Source organism: Spermophilus citellus (assembly GCF_964194105.1).
Source record: "Spermophilus citellus genome assembly, chromosome: 7".
Taxonomy (NCBI): domain Eukaryota; kingdom Metazoa; phylum Chordata; class Mammalia; order Rodentia; family Sciuridae; genus Spermophilus; species Spermophilus citellus.
In genome coordinates this window covers 104,543,532-104,561,089 of record NC_138188.1, presented here as the reverse complement: position 1 = coordinate 104,561,089, position 17,558 = coordinate 104,543,532, and the positions used below count along the sequence as shown (strand labels likewise).

The 17,558-nt window shown below is 32.9% G+C and overlaps 1 protein-coding gene across 2 annotated transcripts in view; it reads left to right on the top strand.

Annotated features, from left to right (window-relative positions):
* Nucleotides 1–17,558, top strand: part of GSK3B (glycogen synthase kinase 3 beta) — a 156,399-nt gene that overhangs the window by 125,906 nt on the left and 12,935 nt on the right. Inside the window, exons 9-10 of one of the 2 annotated variants that reach the window (XM_081301743.1) lie at nt 5,019–5,057; nt 7,708–7,894. In XM_081301743.1, coding sequence (XP_081157869.1) covers nt 5,019–5,057; nt 7,708–7,894 — 226 coding nt within the window. The remainder of the gene's footprint in view (nt 1–5,018; nt 5,058–7,707; nt 7,895–17,558) is intronic. The other variant, XM_081301744.1, reaches the window with a different exon arrangement.

Genomic DNA, 17,558 nt, shown 5'->3' with positions numbered 1-17,558 from the left:
TAGTTATAGCAGATAGGAATTTCTGAAAAGATTATATATATATATATATATATATCTACTATCATGTAGATATGTATCAGCTATTACCCCCCTTCCCCTTTTGAGTACTTGATTCTGCTGCTTTTTGTTTAAAATCTGGAGATAAAAATTTCATTTTGTTCTGGTAGTAAATAATTTTATGAGGTCAGTAAAGTGACAGATAAATGAATATTCTTTCAGAATAATAGAAGTCATAAATGACATAACTGATTTGTAGAGGAAGTAGATTAGAATCCCAAGGGCTCTGATCTCTTTTAACAGTTATATTTAGTGCTACTTAATATGTTACGTACATATGGAAGTCTTGTTCAGCTGGTAGCCTACTTTGAAGGGGTCATGCAGTCATGCTGAATTTTCCAGTCTAACCAAAATCCTAATTGTTCCCTAGAGAAACCACATTCATTTCTACCTCTTGTTGGTCCCACCCCCACCCAACATCACCTTTTAGAATGTTATTTTTTTTCCCCTCTGCTTATGAAGTCTTAACCTTCCTCAAGATCTCAAGTCTCACTTCTCCCATGAAATATTTGCTTGTCTAAGTTCTCCATGATTATTCCTACCATGTAACTCCTGAGGCACCTTACCAAGTCATACCACATGTGTATTACAGCAGTTGCTAATTTGTTTTATAATGATAATATGGAAGTGAATTACTTTAAAATGTTTGTTGTCAAATGTGGGGCATATATGATAGTTTAATAAGTGTCAAACCTGCCATAGGTTTTATGGTCAATATAAGTCATTGGGTAAGTATCCCCAAAAGCGTTATCCCCATAAACAGTCCTTGCATACTTGATTTCTTAGAACACTGTTGACAGTGTGGATGCTAGTATTTCCAACAATGTAAGCAGATAATTGAGTTCTGAGGTCTTCAGCTATCAAAAGAATCATTTGATCATTTTAGACTAGACAAGTTATTGGTTATCTATGCTTAAAGCTAAACAAACAAAAAAGAGCCATTACATTTTTTTTTAGATTTTCTTCTTTTTCTCCTTGCCTTTTCATTACAAAATTTTTAAGAACTTGAAAACTTATCTGTTTTTCAACCATTATGCAAAATGCCTTCAGAGTGAAGCTTTGGGCATGGGAACCCTGGTTTCCTGGGCTGCAAAGTGCAAAACAAAAATTACTTTATCTACTGTGTGTGTGTGTGTGTGTGTGTGTGGGTGTGGGTGTGGGTGTGTCTTACTCATTTCATTCACAAGTATCCAAGAAAACATAAACCATGTTGGGAATTTCTGTTGGATCCTCAGATCCAACTACTTTGTTCTATTTTTTTGGTAAATCACATTTTAAATTATTTCTCAAATTATTACTTAAACCCCCTCTGCCCTAAACCCTGTATGAATCCATTATCACCTGTCTCATGAGTGCATGAAGAATGTTCTCTACTGAAATTGTACCTTTATCTTTGTTAGTGCTAAAATAATCACTTCTCTCCCCTTTTAACATTTTCCTGTGTTAATAGACTTCCTCACTTTTCAGTTTATGCTGGCTAAAAATTCCCATTTCTTTTCAGGAAACCATATACATTAAAATCTATCTCCTAGAGTGGCTAATCTACATGTGAGAGGAATAATGTAAAAAAGTAAAAATACCAAGACATTACTTTAAAGACTGCTTGTGGGGGATAGAGCATGGGATTGGGAGTAGGTTGAAAAAGAAGGCAAAAATCTATTTTTTTTTAATTGTTTATTCTTTAATTCCTGTGTGTTCTATATAACCAGTGCTGTGCTGGGAACCATAAAGGATGCAAAAGAAGTAAAACATAGTCCAGTTGAAAAGCTTAGTTGAAGCAAGTACTGAAGGACGTAAAATACTATGTAACCATATACTTGATTATGTAATGTAAATGTTCACAGGTGTTTCATATACTGTAGTTGTTATACAGCAGACCTTTAATAAAGGTGATAGAGGGAAAAGAGAAGTCTCCTTATCAATGATAGAAGAGGTGAGCTATTGAAGGAGAATTAGGATTTGCCTTAGGTGTGGAAAAAGTTAGGAATTATCATAACCTGGGTGAATATCTCTTAATATGGGGGAGTGTATGGATGAAAAGGAAATATTCCTGTATTTTTGGAAAGGCCAGTCTGACTGTAATAACACTTTTGTGAAGAATGAAAGATTAAAATTATTTAAGTGGACGTTTGGGAAATCACACTTTGGTGTACTGTTGTACTGTTTCGTCAGTAGATAACATTGTAGAAAGAAATTACATTGCATAGTTAAATGCTGATGTCTACATATACCTTTTCTTGTGTGTAATGGAGCTCAGGAAAAATTCATCCTTTTAATTACACAGCTAAAATTCACTGAACACTAACTGTTGTGATGTAATGAAAGGATTCTTCAGATTTCTTAAGTTCAACCTTCACCTTAATTTAGGAACTGGTATCTTCAAAGGTTAGAAAACATTTGTTCAGTAGGCTTGAGCTATGTTGAGTGTGTCTCTACCCTGTTAAATACATAGTATTTAAAGTTGGCTAACGGACTCTCTGAAAGTTAGTTTTCCATAGCTGCTGGTAATCATTTCTGATAGTATTAAAATGAATTACCTCGTATGTCATTGCATCATTAGACCAATCATAAAAACATGTAAAATACCACCAAAGAATGCTTCTAAAAATAGTGTAGACAGATTAATTATTGAATTATGTTTTACATAAAACACTTAGGTAGACTTAATTTTCATACTTAATTAACATATACAGTCATTCAACAGATCCATATATTGTCTCACTTCTAATCCTATATTTAGGGTTACAAATTACAAATAATTTTAGATGATTAATAGATTACTTGATAGCCAATATTGGAATTGCTCTTTAGGAATATTTTTATCAGTTTTCAAAATTAGGAGTTTTTAAATTTTGTGTATGACCAGAAAAGTGAGAAGAAGCTGTGTGGAACAGTCATAGTACTTGTCTATATTCTATGAAATTAATTGTTACTGTCCATAACCATAAAAAGTAGACATTTTTATATTGCTCTGATTGGCTGCATAGTACAAGAGTTGGTAAAAGCTGATGCCATGAGAAGCAGCTTAACTACAGGCCTTGATATGGTTGCATATGATTGTTTATAAATGTCCATTTTAAAGGGCTTTTGATTCAGTCATAACAATTAGCTGTAGGTTGAACTTCGATGGCGAAAGTATGTTCTAAAACATATAGAGAAACAATTGCCTATGTCATTTTTGAGTTTTCCAAATGCAAATTTATTTTGAATAATTCTTTATTTAAGGATTTGTTTGCATTTGATCAATACCACAGAGACTTCCTTTTTGAAAAAAACTTTTTTTCTGTTAGGTTCTTCTGTGGACTAGTAATTGTGATGAGAGTTGATATTTATTTCAATTTAATATGTTGCTGCATAGGTGAGGTAGTATTTGAATCACTTTAAAAGTTCATGTCAGTGGTTTGTTTAGTTCTTTTGAATTTTTCCTCTTTTCTTTATTTTTGCTTTCTTTCCTTTTCTTCCCCCCTTACCCCCCCTCCCTTTTGTTTTTGCTTTGTTTTATTTCGTTTTACTACTTTTGTTGTTAGTTTTTAAAGGGATGTTTTGGGGTCTCCATGGCCTTGCTGCATACTTGGCTGGCCATATTTAGTCTGCGCACTAATTATTAGTTGGCCCAGTTCAGTTTTACTTTGTGCTATCAGTTTTTTTTAAATATGGTTTTCTATTTTTGTCCACGTGGTTGTTTTGAGATTTTTTTATTCTGATGGGCTGGATTTTAATCCATGTACTAAATTTTAGTCTGCAGACTAAAAGTAATCCGCGGATTATTTATTTTGCAAAATATTTAATTCCCCCACTGGAAACTATCCTAAAAGAATGTTACATTCTCTTAGAATAGCCAAGGGTGTTCACAGCTACTGGTGAGTTCTGCCCCTTTTTTTGTTTGTTTGTTTGTTCTCAATGCCTAGACATAATAGACCCTGCTACCTCCCTTATATATTTGGCTCCGTTGTGCCTAGGTGTTGGTGTACATTACTATGCATGTCACCTGTAACTGTGACTGTCCCTTAGTTGTATTGTTTATTGTATACATTTTTGTTTAGCTTTTGGTGGGTGAATTGGGCATATTTGCAGATGGAACTGTTGTTGAATTTGTAGTGCTCAAAGATTTAGGATTTTTTTTTTTCAGTGAGTTTTTCCAAAAAGGAAAGAAATGCTCTCTATTTATTTTTCTTAAGTAATGGGTGCAAGGGTATGAGGGGGCAGAGCCCACAATACACAAAGTAAGTTTATACCCGCACTCCTGAGATGATATGTCAATTTCCTGAAGAATCCTAAAATAATGAGACTGTCAGCAAATAACATCTTTTAGCAGGGAAGTCAATCCAAAACTGGAGAATAATCCGCGGTGGCCTGATCCTTCTTAGCTCACACAAATTGAAAATATCTGGCTTGAAATCTATAGTAATATAAATTAAATATATTTAATACATTTCTCTTGTAACTAATAACTTAGCCAAAAAAAAATGTTTATACTGTGTAACTGGGACACATTAATTGAGAAAAATTAGTATATTGGGAACATATATCTTTAAAAGCAGGCTAATATGCCCCCTCCCAGCCATGTCTATGGATGATAAATCCAGGTCGTAGAAGACCACTTTACTTTGGGAACTTTACTTCTAGATTTCATTTTGATTTTAACTTTTTTTGGTTTTGTATTTTTTTAATAAACACACTGGCATTGGAACATGATAAAATAAAATTTAAATGTTTCTATACTGTGCCTCACCATTGCACAATCAAAAAAATTTTTTGCATACACTGTGGTGAAATAATTTTTAAAATTTGGACTTGCTACTGTGGAGACTAATGTTTAAAGTTTATAACTGTATAAACATTTTCTGTGTCCCCCTACACCATGGATTTCTTATAACATTGGATATATTTTTCCTTGCTGGACTATTCTCTTTTGGATTGACTTCCCTGTTTGGATTATTTCACTGCATTATCATCTTTAGGATTCGTCAGGAACAGGACATTTCACCTCAGGAGTGCGGGTATGTACTTTATTTTTTTTCCCAAAAAAATTTACAGGGCAGGTCTATAAAACTTGGGGGGGGGTGCATTTTTTGAAAGGCTAAACAATTGTTTATTCTTGAAATGTGCTATTAAAAATGTAGGAAGCTATGATTTCTGTTTTTATTCATTGTATGGTATAGATTTTCTTGTTACATTTTTAGATTGTCAGTCTCCTAGGTGAACCATTGACAGAAATTGTAAAGTTTTAAAATTATTATTCTTATAAGAATAAACATTGATGAAGATTCATGAAACCAAAGGTTCTTAAGTATTGAGCTATTTCAGTGAGTAAGAAATGATGTAGCAGTCGAAACTTATTTATTAAAAGCCAAATTTTAGTATTTACTGGTTTCCTTTACTTTAGACACAAAGGAAATTCAGAAGAGCTAGTTTCTAATTTGTACAGTAATTTTTGAAAATTGCATACTATCACATCCTATATGATGGTCAGAAATCTAAACTCTGAAAGATACTGGGTTTTGACCCCACATAATTTCCCACTAACCTTTATCCACAGAGTACTGAACCAGGGTTGTTCTTATGAAAAATCTCTCAAAGGATTTAAAGTACAGCAGATATGTTTTTAAAAAAAGAAAGGTTAAATCTTGATTTTAATGTAGGTTCTTGGAATTACTTCTTATCTGTATTATTTTTAGCTCTTTAACTCCATTAATTAGGATTTCTGACAACATAAGCTAATATATGTCTTAGAACCAAAATGGGTAATCACTCAAAGCCAGTAAAATACCAGGGGCTAGGGGCTTTTTAAACATAATCAGAAATAAGCTTACAGTACTGGTTTATTCATACCTTTAACAAGATAAAGATAATAAACAGGAGTTTGTTATTAAAATATGAATTTTTTATTTTATATAACTCACCACCTAGTTACCCTGTAGTTGAAGTTTAAAGATATTTAGTTTTTGTTACTGTGTTTAATTCTAGTTATATGACACTATTATTGGTACCGAAGCATTTTGGATTAGCTAGCAAACTAATCTATATACTGTCAAGTAGATTCAAACTGCCCTCAGGAATAAAATATGTCAGTAGTGTTTAATATTTTTATGATAAATTTTCTGAGTTTTTCCTCTGACCATTTTTATTTTGCGTTCTGGATTTGATTATTGTCATATTCGTGTCTCTTAAAGCAAGAGAGGGAAAAATGGCAAATAATAGTGGAAGATCTAAACATTTTAAATAATACGATCGCTTTAAGGTTTCTTTGATGGAGACAATCAAATCAACCATACAAAGGGCTTTCTATCATAGCCAATATTGACTAAGACCTTTAAAGATCTGAATTAATTTCTAAGATCCTTATCAACTCAATCTCTCAATTCCCATGGAAAATAATCTTTTAGTAACAAACTATGTGAAAACAAAAGCAAAAACAAGAGAAAGGTAAAAAAGAAAGAAAGAAACCCAACAACAACCAGTTTTCAGTGGTTTTGTAGAAAGTATTCTTATTCTTTTAAATATTTAAAGAACTCTGGTTGTAACTAATTCTCCTACGTTTGGCCTAAGTGAACATCCAGATGTTATATGAGCCATTCTCATTAGGAAATCTTAGCCTCCCAGAGTCCTTCATGCCTTATGCCCTATCACCTCTGCATGTCCTTTCCTCATTTATGGGTCTGTTGCCCTCCATTTATGCATGTCTGTTTTTCTTTATATTTCTGCACCACAACTTTTATTTTGGTTGTATGTTCTTTCTATCAAAAGTTGTATGTTTCATTTTTATTTGATTTCAGAGGCTTTTGGACATTTCATTTCTGTTTATTTCTACTCCTTCTTTACCCTTTAACTGGCCATACTTTAGGTTGAAATATATTTTCATAATTTTATGTTTTGATTCATTTTAAGACATTAATGAGTAGAAAGCTATCTCTTCTTTTAATCAAGTTAATTACATTTTATTTCAATATAGCCTTTAGATTCCTATTTCTGTGACTTTTTTTTTTGTTTGTAGCTTTTAATGAAAAAGACAATATCCGCTCCTGAAAAAAGCCCTAGAATATTCATTCAAATTAATTCAAATGAGAGTGATCTGGCCACATTCATGATAACAGTTACTTGAAGAAAACGTCAAACATTTTGTCAAAGTAAATGATAGGCTTTGTATATTGAGAAAATAATACCAATTATTAGCATTAGAAGACCTAGAATAACAGCTTTTCTTTCTTTTTAGGAAAATTATTGATTACTTAATTTGAATAGTGCCATCCATTATCAACAGTTGTTGACACCAGAGAGGCAATCTTTTATTTACTGCCACAGCAGTCAAAACTTTGAAGATTTTTTTTAATGCTCTTTTTGTTGTGCTTGCCTCCAAAACTCAGCCTTTCCCATATGCCTGATATATTTTATATGCATTTTTAATTATATTGTTTTATGTTTAGCTTATGTAGATTTTTCTCTGAGCTTTTCTCATATAGTCTTTAAAATTAGCAGTTTACCCCAGTGTGGCGAATCATATGCAGTTAACTTTTTTTATCCTACAAGGTTCCTTTCTAAAATGCAACCATGTTTTTGTACAGGTGGGAATTAACTCATTACTCAGAGAGCTACTTGCTTATATTTTTAATAATAAAATAATAATTGTTCTTTCCTCTTTTTGTACTGCAGGTCTTCCGACCCCGAACTCCACCGGAGGCCATTGCATTGTGTAGCCGTCTGCTGGAGTATACACCAACTGCCCGATTGACACCACTGGAAGCTTGTGCACATTCATTTTTTGATGAACTGAGGGACCCAAATGTCAAACTACCAAATGGGCGAGACACACCTGCACTCTTCAACTTCACCACCCAAGGTAATTCCAAACACTTTCTGGGAAAGGTGCACACTGGATATGGAATGAGACTCTGTTAATGAAAATCTGTGGAGAACAACAGTAGATATATTAGTAAGCATTTATGGAGGTATGAAGCACCCTGTAATTTATTAGTCCAATTTTTGTATGGCCTTGAACAAAATAGTGACAGATAAAATTTTTGAAAAAAGGATACTTTCTTTCATTTGTAGCAGATTACATTTAATTTTGGCACATGAAAAGTTTATAGACATTTCATTGGGTGAGATTTATCACTAATAAGATTAATATATAATTAGCATTTTTGCTTCCTAAGTATCAGCATCAAGTTTTTAAAACCTAGAAATAAATTGGTGGCTATATTTTTATAAATGGGTTCTTTTATAAGCAAGGGGAGAATTGGAGTCCTGTAACCCGTAAGAACTTATATGAGAGATATAGACAGAGAAATTTCCATCCTGGTACCCACTACTGCTGCCAAGAAAACATCAAAAGGAAAACTGAGTTTGTGCATTCATTTCTAAAAAACTTAGGGATAGTCATTTCTTCATCATTTCTACATTTTTATATTCACTTTTTCTTTCTCTCTGATTAAGACCCCCAAGTCATTTATTAATTCATTCAGTCAGTCACATTGCTTCTGCTAATGTGATTTTCTTCTTAAACTGAGCATAAAGTTTTTTATTCCAGGGAGATAAAACAAGAAATGGGTGATGTGTATCTTGATTACTGAGTAGTAAGCTTAGGCTAAAAAAAATATAGAATGGACATAGAGAACTTTGTGTGACCACGAATGAGAAACTTCCTTTATTCGAAGGTGAATGTGTTTTCCACATATCTAAACTTTTCTAAAATTGAATGTGGAAGGTTGTGTGGCGTAAGTGGTAGATATTGAAGATTCCAGTAGATAGTAAAGTACACTGTAAACTTAAACTAGCAACATTTTGTAACACTAGCAATGCTGATATAGTCTTAACTTAAAAAAAAAAAAAAAGAATGTAAGCTGATCAGAAACCATTTGGAATTTAGGGTCCTAATTATCTGTTTTAAGAAGAATATTAGTAAATAGGAGCTACCTTTTAATATTTATAATACAGTTCTTTTCAAAATTTCTTTTCTAACACATATATTGATAAATGATAAATCTTTTTCTTTCTTTCTTTTTTTTTTTTTTTTCGTACCAAGGACTAAACCCAGGGGTACTTAACCACTGAGCCACATTCTCAGTCCTTTTTATTTTTTGAGACAGGGTCTTGCTGATTTGCTTAGGGCCTCCCTAAGTTGCTGAGGCTGGCCTCAAACTTACAATCCTTCTGCCTCAGCCTCTTGAATCACTGGGATTACCAGAGCATCCACTCCAAGATAATCTCTCATTTCCCAAAATCCCAAACAGATTTGATAACTTGAATATATTAAAGTCATATATTACATAAGGAATTTTGCTTTTTTTAACATCTCAACTTTTATAAAACAATTTCATTCAGATTTTTTTACATGTCTTTTACATCTGTGTATTTGTAATCAAATAGACTATTTTTTGAACTGTCTAATTTCTTAGGTTAAGTCACCTGAACTTTTTTATATGAAGCATTTTTTAAGTCTATAGAAGGACACCATTGGAAAATCTGAGTACCCATTTGCAGGTTTTATTTTGTTCTATAGGTATATGTTTATTATCTACACAATATAACTGTTCTGGATTGCTTTTCAAAGTGATCTCTAAAGGCTTGGATAGAATGACATCTGCACTTGCAACTGTGGAGTATCAACCTTAGGAACTACTAAGTTAGTGTTAAATTCCTTCTTTTTCTGATCATTTTTGTCAAGCGACCTTAAAATTTCACAAACCCATATTGGTTGAGGTTTTTTCACACTGTGCTTCCAAAGAGTACTTTGGAAAGTACTAGTCTTTCCAAAGATTGGTTATTAGAAAAATGATTTCCAGGATATATTTATAAGGTTCACTACAAAGACTCATGTAAATTTTTTTTTCACTGATATTCAGAAAGTCATGTAAAATACTTTGAAAGCCACAGACAGTACGTGTTTATACAGATTACATCCAAATATATATGTACTCTTGATAATCAAGAAAGCCCCTTGTCAGGTGAATAACTTGGTAAAACCTCAAATACTACATGATATTTATGGTAAATAGATTTGTGGGAGTAATTCTCCTTACATTCATTTGGTACTTCATTATGTTTGTTCATGTGTATCAAAAATGAGATACTACTTAAACTTCTTTCTTGATCAGATTTAAAAATCCAGAGTTAAGTTCCACAGTTTATGTGTGCCATTTTTTAAGCAATTACATTTGATTCTTTATTCACTAAATTTTTTTATTATTACTAAAGAAAATAAAATTTTTAAAACAAATTCTATGAGTTTCTTAAGCTTTTTTAAAAACTGAAATAAAATTCATGTAAAGTTAAGAATTTTTTTTTAAGAAGTAAACAACTCAGTGTTATTTAATACATCTACAATATTGTGCAACTACCAGCTTTATCGGTTTCCAGAATACTTTCATTGCATCTAAAGGAAACCCTGCCCCTGTTAAATGGTCACTCACCATTAACCCCTCTCCCATCCCCTAGGAACAATTTGTTTTCTCTCTCGATGAATCTTCCTATTTTGGATATTTTATCTAAGTGGAGTCATAAAATATAGGTCTTTTATATCTGCCTTCTTTTACTTGTTGTTTTCAGAGTTCATCCACATAGTATATATTAGTGCTTCGTTCCTTTTTGTGCCTGATTAATATTCCATCATGCAGATACGTCACATTTTGCTTATTCATTCTTGACTTACAAACATTTGGATTGGCTGTTGTGAGGAGTGCTGCTGTGAACATTCATGTACAAATATTTGTTTGAATATTTGTTTTTCATTCTTTGGGTACTATTAAATCCCATGATAATTCTGTTTAACTTTTTGAGGAACCACCAAATTATTTTTCTAAGGCTGAACGTTTTACATTTCTACTAATAGTGTACACGAGTTCTAATTTTTTCACATCTTGCCAACACTTGTCACCTTTCTACCTACCTTCCGTCCATCCTTCCTAGTTCCTTTCTTTTTAAATAGCCATCCTGGTGAATGTGAAGTGGTATCTCATTGTTGTCCTAAGATTATTGCAATATAATGGACCAGGACTTGATAAGTGCTTTTTAAAATAAAGAAAAAGCTTAATTTCAAGAAGTCTAAATTAGTTCAAACTATCCATACATGTCTAATATTTATAGAAGTTTTTAAAAATAATGAGTATTATTTTATTTTGGTATTTTAAAATGTAATATTTGCCCATAGACCATTTACATTAGAATGATTTAATTTGAAGAATCTACTCATCTCCCATTTTAAAAAGCTGGGTTATGTGAGAGAATGATAGTTTTGTGGGGAAATAATAGGGAATGGGGGCAGACTGATTATAGACAGAAAAAAGCAGTGATTTAGGAATTCAGGAGAACTAAAATAGAGTTAAAATAGGATTGGGGCAGCCACAGGGCAACAGGTAGACCCAGGCAGACTGAATATTTTAAGGTAGAGAGACAAGAATATCTAAAAATTAAGAAGTCAGGTGATGAAATAGAAAAAGGATTCTAGAAAACAAGTTTTTAAAAGACAGTAAAAGGTTGAGAGCAAATAAAAATGTCTCTAAGTGTGTATATGTTTTTCTGATTTAGAAGAGTACTTATATATTTGGATGTAATATGTATAAACACATACTGTCTGTGGCTTTCAAAGTATTTATGTGACTTTCTGAATATCAGTGAAAAAAGATGAACATGAGTCTTTGTAGTGAACCTTATAAATATATCCTGAGAATCATTTTTCATCAGATTAAAGATATATTAAGTTGGAAGTATCATTATTTTAAAATAATCCCTTCCTCTTTTTTTGTTTCCTTTTTATTTTAAGTGTTAAAATGTCCTAGTTTAGCAGCCATTCTGAATCTGAGCTGTTATCACCGTTTTTTTTCTGAACTTCTAAATCATTATTGTTCTTAAACTCTCCTTCCATATAAGGACATCCAGGGAAGAGATATCATTTGATGGCATTCTACTTGATACTGTATATTCTCATTTTGAAGCAGTGTTTCCAAATGGTGATCTTGTTTTCTAAAGCAAAGATGTAACTTGTGCAGATGAAACTTTAAAGACTAATGGATAATAATTAAAGAATGATCAGGAATTGTAAGTTTGTAATGTAAGAGATTGAAAAAGGAGAATGAATCCCCACTTGATTATATAGCTAGGGAGAATTCAAAGAATCCTTGTTGGGAGTAAGTAGTGAGGATTTTCATTTGCACTCTTACCCCAAATAAAACAAAGATAATCCCTGATACATGTACAGTAGGTGTGCTCAGTGAATGTTAGAACATTTGATACGTGGCACTTCAAGTACACACAGAGTTTATTAATTTATACAACCAGTATTTATTGGGCATTTCTAATGCTGTCTCTGGTTGTTATTGTTGTTGTTTTAATTAGTAAAGTAAATCTGCCATATAAACCAAATAAGAAATACTAAACACTTGAGTAAAATACAGTGTTATTTTAATTAAAGTAAAACTTACACCAGAATTTAACTTCACTTTGCTATTTATTACAGTATCATGAAAATTAACCATAAACAGTAATTAGTATTACATTCATATAATCACAAGAAATAAATAGGGCATTATGTAAAATTGTGGATGTGTAACTGACGTGATTCTGCAATCTGCATTTGGGGTAAAATTGGGGGTTCATAACCCACTTCAATCTAATGTAGGAAGTATGATATGTCAAGAGCTTTGTAATGTTGTGAACAACCAATAAAAATTAAAAAAAAAAGAATGTTTATAAAGTGAAAAAAAAAATCACAAGAAATAACTAGAGGAAGGAGAGAGATGAACAAATATGGGACAGGAAACTTTCAAATCCTTCTGACTGCTCGAATCCATACTTCAAGAGAATATCAGACCTGTCTGATTTTTCCAGACCTTTGACGCACTCCTTTCTCTCTTTGTCATTAAATATGAAAGGTTGGACATAGCTGAATCAATTCCAGGAAGCAGATGGAATCAGGAAAATTCAATAGGGATCAGTATTATTGTCTGTTCCAAGGCTGGAATATATTAGGAAGTAAGTTGTTTTATGTTTAAAGTGGAGTTTGCCCCTAATTCCACCAACACACATCTGTAGTCCCAATTTTTTTTTTTACATAATTTGTACAGTTTTAACAATTGAAACAATTTTAGCAAGCATTTGTCCTCATGAAGTTATAGGACAGGATAGGGTTGGGGCTTGGGGTGGGTAAGGATTATCAACCATTCACATTAGAATGACTTAATTTGAAGAATCTACCCATCTCCATTTTAAAAAGCTGGGTTATGTGAGAGAATGATAGTTTTCTAGGGAAATAAGGTGGAATGATGGCAGACTGACTATAGACAGAAAAAAAGCTGTGATTTAGGAATTCAGCAGAACTCGAGAGTTAAAATAGGGTATTTGGGGCAGCCACAGGGTCACAGGTAGAGGCAAACTGAATGTTTTAAGGTAGAGAGGCAAGAATATTAAAAATTAAGAAGTCAGGTGATTAAATAGAAAAAGGATTCTAGAAAACAAGTTTTTAAAAGACTAAAAGGTTGAAAGCAACAAAAATGAAAAGAGAGATTTTTAAAAAGTGTGTAATAATATGTTACAAAAATAGGAGCTGATGAAAACGGAATTGGAAATGGTGGTGAGCAATAAAAATAAGTGTTCAAAAAGCCCAGCTCATCAAAAATTTTTTTCTTTCATTTGAAACCAATGGACTACTTACTTATAAATATTATAATAATTCATTATTTATGATAATTAGCAGGTTTTATCATTTTTGCAACAGTGGGTTTTAAACCTATGTTTCTGCTATGAAGTACTGATAGACATAATTATGGTCAGCTAATCTGCTTATCTGCCTTTCTGTATCCTGGGCATTTTCTTCTAACTTGTTTTACCCTCAGACATGTCTAAAGTGAACACAGTTTCTCATTGACCTGAGGTAATGAAGTATCTTCTGATATTATTCTTAAATTACTATGACCCCAGAGATGAGGCATTTTGGTCTTTAGATGTGTAATTTATAATAGCAACAATAAATTTAGACGGGATAAAAACTCTTTACATATAGGACACAGCAAAAGAATTGACATCTGACCTATTCTTTAATTTATAAATAATCTAGCATAAAATTTCTAGATAATCAGGCTGTATTCTTCTAGTTGTTGAAATATGAGTCCAGTATATACAGTACAGGAGAGCTTGAGAAAATTTATGAATAGGCTAAGAGAAAGGCAACTATAGTAGTAAGGACAGATAGTGTTGACTATATTCAACTATATTCAATTCAAGGATTTTAGACTAGGAACTGTCAATTTTATTTGAGAATTACTGTAATTTTTTCTGAGGTTATTTGGTCTGCTGTACTGCTTCAGACATACTACTAAGAAGAATGTGGAATGGTATAGGAACACTCAAGAAAATTAATACATTGACTAAAAGTTCTTTATGTAGTTTGGGCAGATAGAGTTCCAGGAAGAACCAGATTACTGGTGGTGTACGTGATACCAAGGCAATAATGAAGTGCAGCTTTGCATGTGAAAAGAGTAAATCACCTAATGTCTAGTGTCCTCTAACTAGTTACTAGAGAATAGTTGTTGTTAGTTGTAGACCTTGGCCAGAGACTATCTCTGCCTGAGTTTTCTCATTTAAAAATCATCGTCATCATCACTCGTCATTATATAGTTGGACTGAAGAATATTTAAGTTTTATCTCCAAATTTTTTATTATAAAAATGAATTGACTCCATAAAGACAAAGAAAAAATGAGAAATTAAAGCCTCCAATGTAGAACATATTAGAGATACATAAATTAATGATATAAATAAGTACAGGAAAGCCTTAGACTGATTCTCCAGAGTTCAAAATGTTAGCAGGATTATTTTTTGTTTTGTTTATTTTTTCTGATGCTGAGGATCAAGAGAATATCAGACCTGTCTGACTTTTCTAGACCTTGGAATTCATGACCTTTGACACACTCCTTTCTCTCTTTGTCATTAAATATGAAAGATTTAAGGGCCTTGCATATGCTGGTTTTTTGATGAATTGTTTTCCTGGTGTCTCCAGTTGATTGAAGAAATTCTTATCATGCATTAACTTTTCTAGTCTTTTGAAACCTATTACTGTTTTTGTTTTTAACCATGTCTCTAAGGTACTAGTTAGTCTGCTCAGACCCTGCCTGTCTTTTAGTTTCTGAATTCTCAGTTCTCCAAAGTTAACCCTGCTTTCATATTTTGAACCTCCTTGTTCCCTTCATTTTCTCCCTACTCTCAAGCTTGGCATCCATGCTTAGCAAATAGTAGCATACTTTTCAGTTTCAATTTCTTCACACTCTTTCTCTGCTTCAAACATATATATACTTCTTGATCCTGATAAGGACTTTTTGCTTTGCTATTTCTCTCCTCCAAAATGCCACTGGTTTTTTGTTGTTTCACTGCAGTTTGTATCCACACTTGCTGCCTCTGTTTCCTTATTTTTTCCCATGAGTAAATAGACTGCTTGAAAGTAGGTAGTAATTGTTGGGAGTGAAAAACAAATTAAGCTATTTTGGACTAATTGTGACAGTCCCATGGAAATGCCCGTGATCTCTCACCATAAAAGGTACAGACTCGTGACAAGAACAGGACTGTAGCAGAAGTTTAAGAAGGCCTCTTCATTCACATAAGCAAAAGCTATGCCAGTTAACAAGTTCTTTAAGGTAGAAAATAACCAACAGATGGAAGCAGTGGATCTTTTAAGGAATGCTTATAATTAAGGAAGAGAAAAAGAACAATGAAGTATAGAAGTTGGATAGATGTAGAACTAGCAGTGATTAAAATTTTAGAACTTAACTATTAACTTTTAGGGTGTTTGACTCAAAAAAGTTCTCTATCTCCTATCCTTCTTTCCCAGGTCTTTGGATGTAGCAAAACCTCCCAAGATCCCAGAGCTTCTTATTTTCTTCTCTTTGCTCTTTATGGGCTACCCATCTCTCCCTATCCAAGGCCAGAATGACAGTATACACACCATTATACATACCATTACCCCATACTAAGATAGAAAACCATCATGGCTCTCAGCTGGGCATGCAGATACACAGAAGGACAGGTGTAAGGATCTGGTAAGAGAATGTAAATGAGTAGGAGAAAATAACAGTGTGAGCCATAAGGAAAGTGACCATTAATCACCGATATCCAGTTTATTTTGAAGATTATCTTGACAGTAGTTTGTTTCATTGTCATGCATTAAAATCTTTGGTAATCTTTTCCCTTTTCATGTTTCCTCTTATATATTGAACATATGGTCAGAGATCTTTTCTGTTTGTTTGTTTATACCAGGGATTGAACCCAGGTATTTCAGTCAGTTTTTTTGATGCTCTGACTAAAGGATCTGATCAGAACAACTATAAAGGAAGAAAAGTTTGTTTGAGGGCTCACAATTTTAGAGGGCTCAAAATAAGGCTGAACATCATGGCAGAGTGTGTGGCAGAGGGAAGCAACTCACATCATGGTGATCAAGAAGTAGAGAAAGTCTCTACTTTTCCAGATACAAATACATACACCAAAGCCACACTCTAATTCCTACCTCCTCCAGCCACACCCTACCAGGGCTAAGATAACCCAATCATTTCTCCTCTGAACTTTATTGCATTGTCTCACATGTGAGCTTTTAGGGGACACCCCTCATCCAAACCATAACACCAAGGATGCAGGGATGCTTAACCACTGTGCCACATACCCATACCCATCCCCTTTTTGAGACAGGGTCTCACCAAGTTTCTTTATTTTTTTTTTTTTGTTTTTTTTTTTAATTGGTTCTTTTAGTTATACATGACAATAGGATTTATTTTGACATAGTTATAAAAACATGAAATATAATTTGTTCTAATTCAGCCCCTAGTACTTCCCTTTCCCCTCCCTGTTCCCTTTCCTTTACTGATTTTTTTGCTATTATAGTAGTTTTTTAAAATTAGTGTCTTGATAATATACATGATGGTGAGAATCACTCTGGTGTATTCATATATGTATATAGGGAAGTTAGGTTAGATTTAGTCCACTGTCTTTCCCTATTCTGTCCCTCTTCCCCTCACTTTCATTCCCCTTTGTCTACTCCACTGTTCTTTTTTCTGTTGTTGAATGCCTTTCTTTTGCCAGCTTGTTCAATTGTACATTTCATTGACCAGACAAGGATGATTGTCTTTTTTCTGTCTGTATTCTGCAACCTAACATATTATTTTATGCTCAGTATTAGATGAATGGGTGTGTGGGTAGGGAGGTGGATGGATAGATGAATTTTTTAAAAGTCTGTTTTAGAAGATTTTAATTTTAATGGGGATGGTAAATCTAAATTTCTTTCAGGTTGATTAAGAATAACTATTACATACTACATTAATATTTTTATGTGCCTAGAATCAGAAAGATATTAAGCTATTACAGTTACCAAAAATTTGCTTGTTTTCCTAAGTAAAATATTGTATGTTGAAATTTGACTGACTAAAATAGCTTAGGATCTTCAAAAATATAGTGTGTGTGTGTGTGTGTGTGTGTGTGTGTGTGTGTGTGTGTGTGTATTAGAGAGAAAGAGAGCACGCATCACCATTAC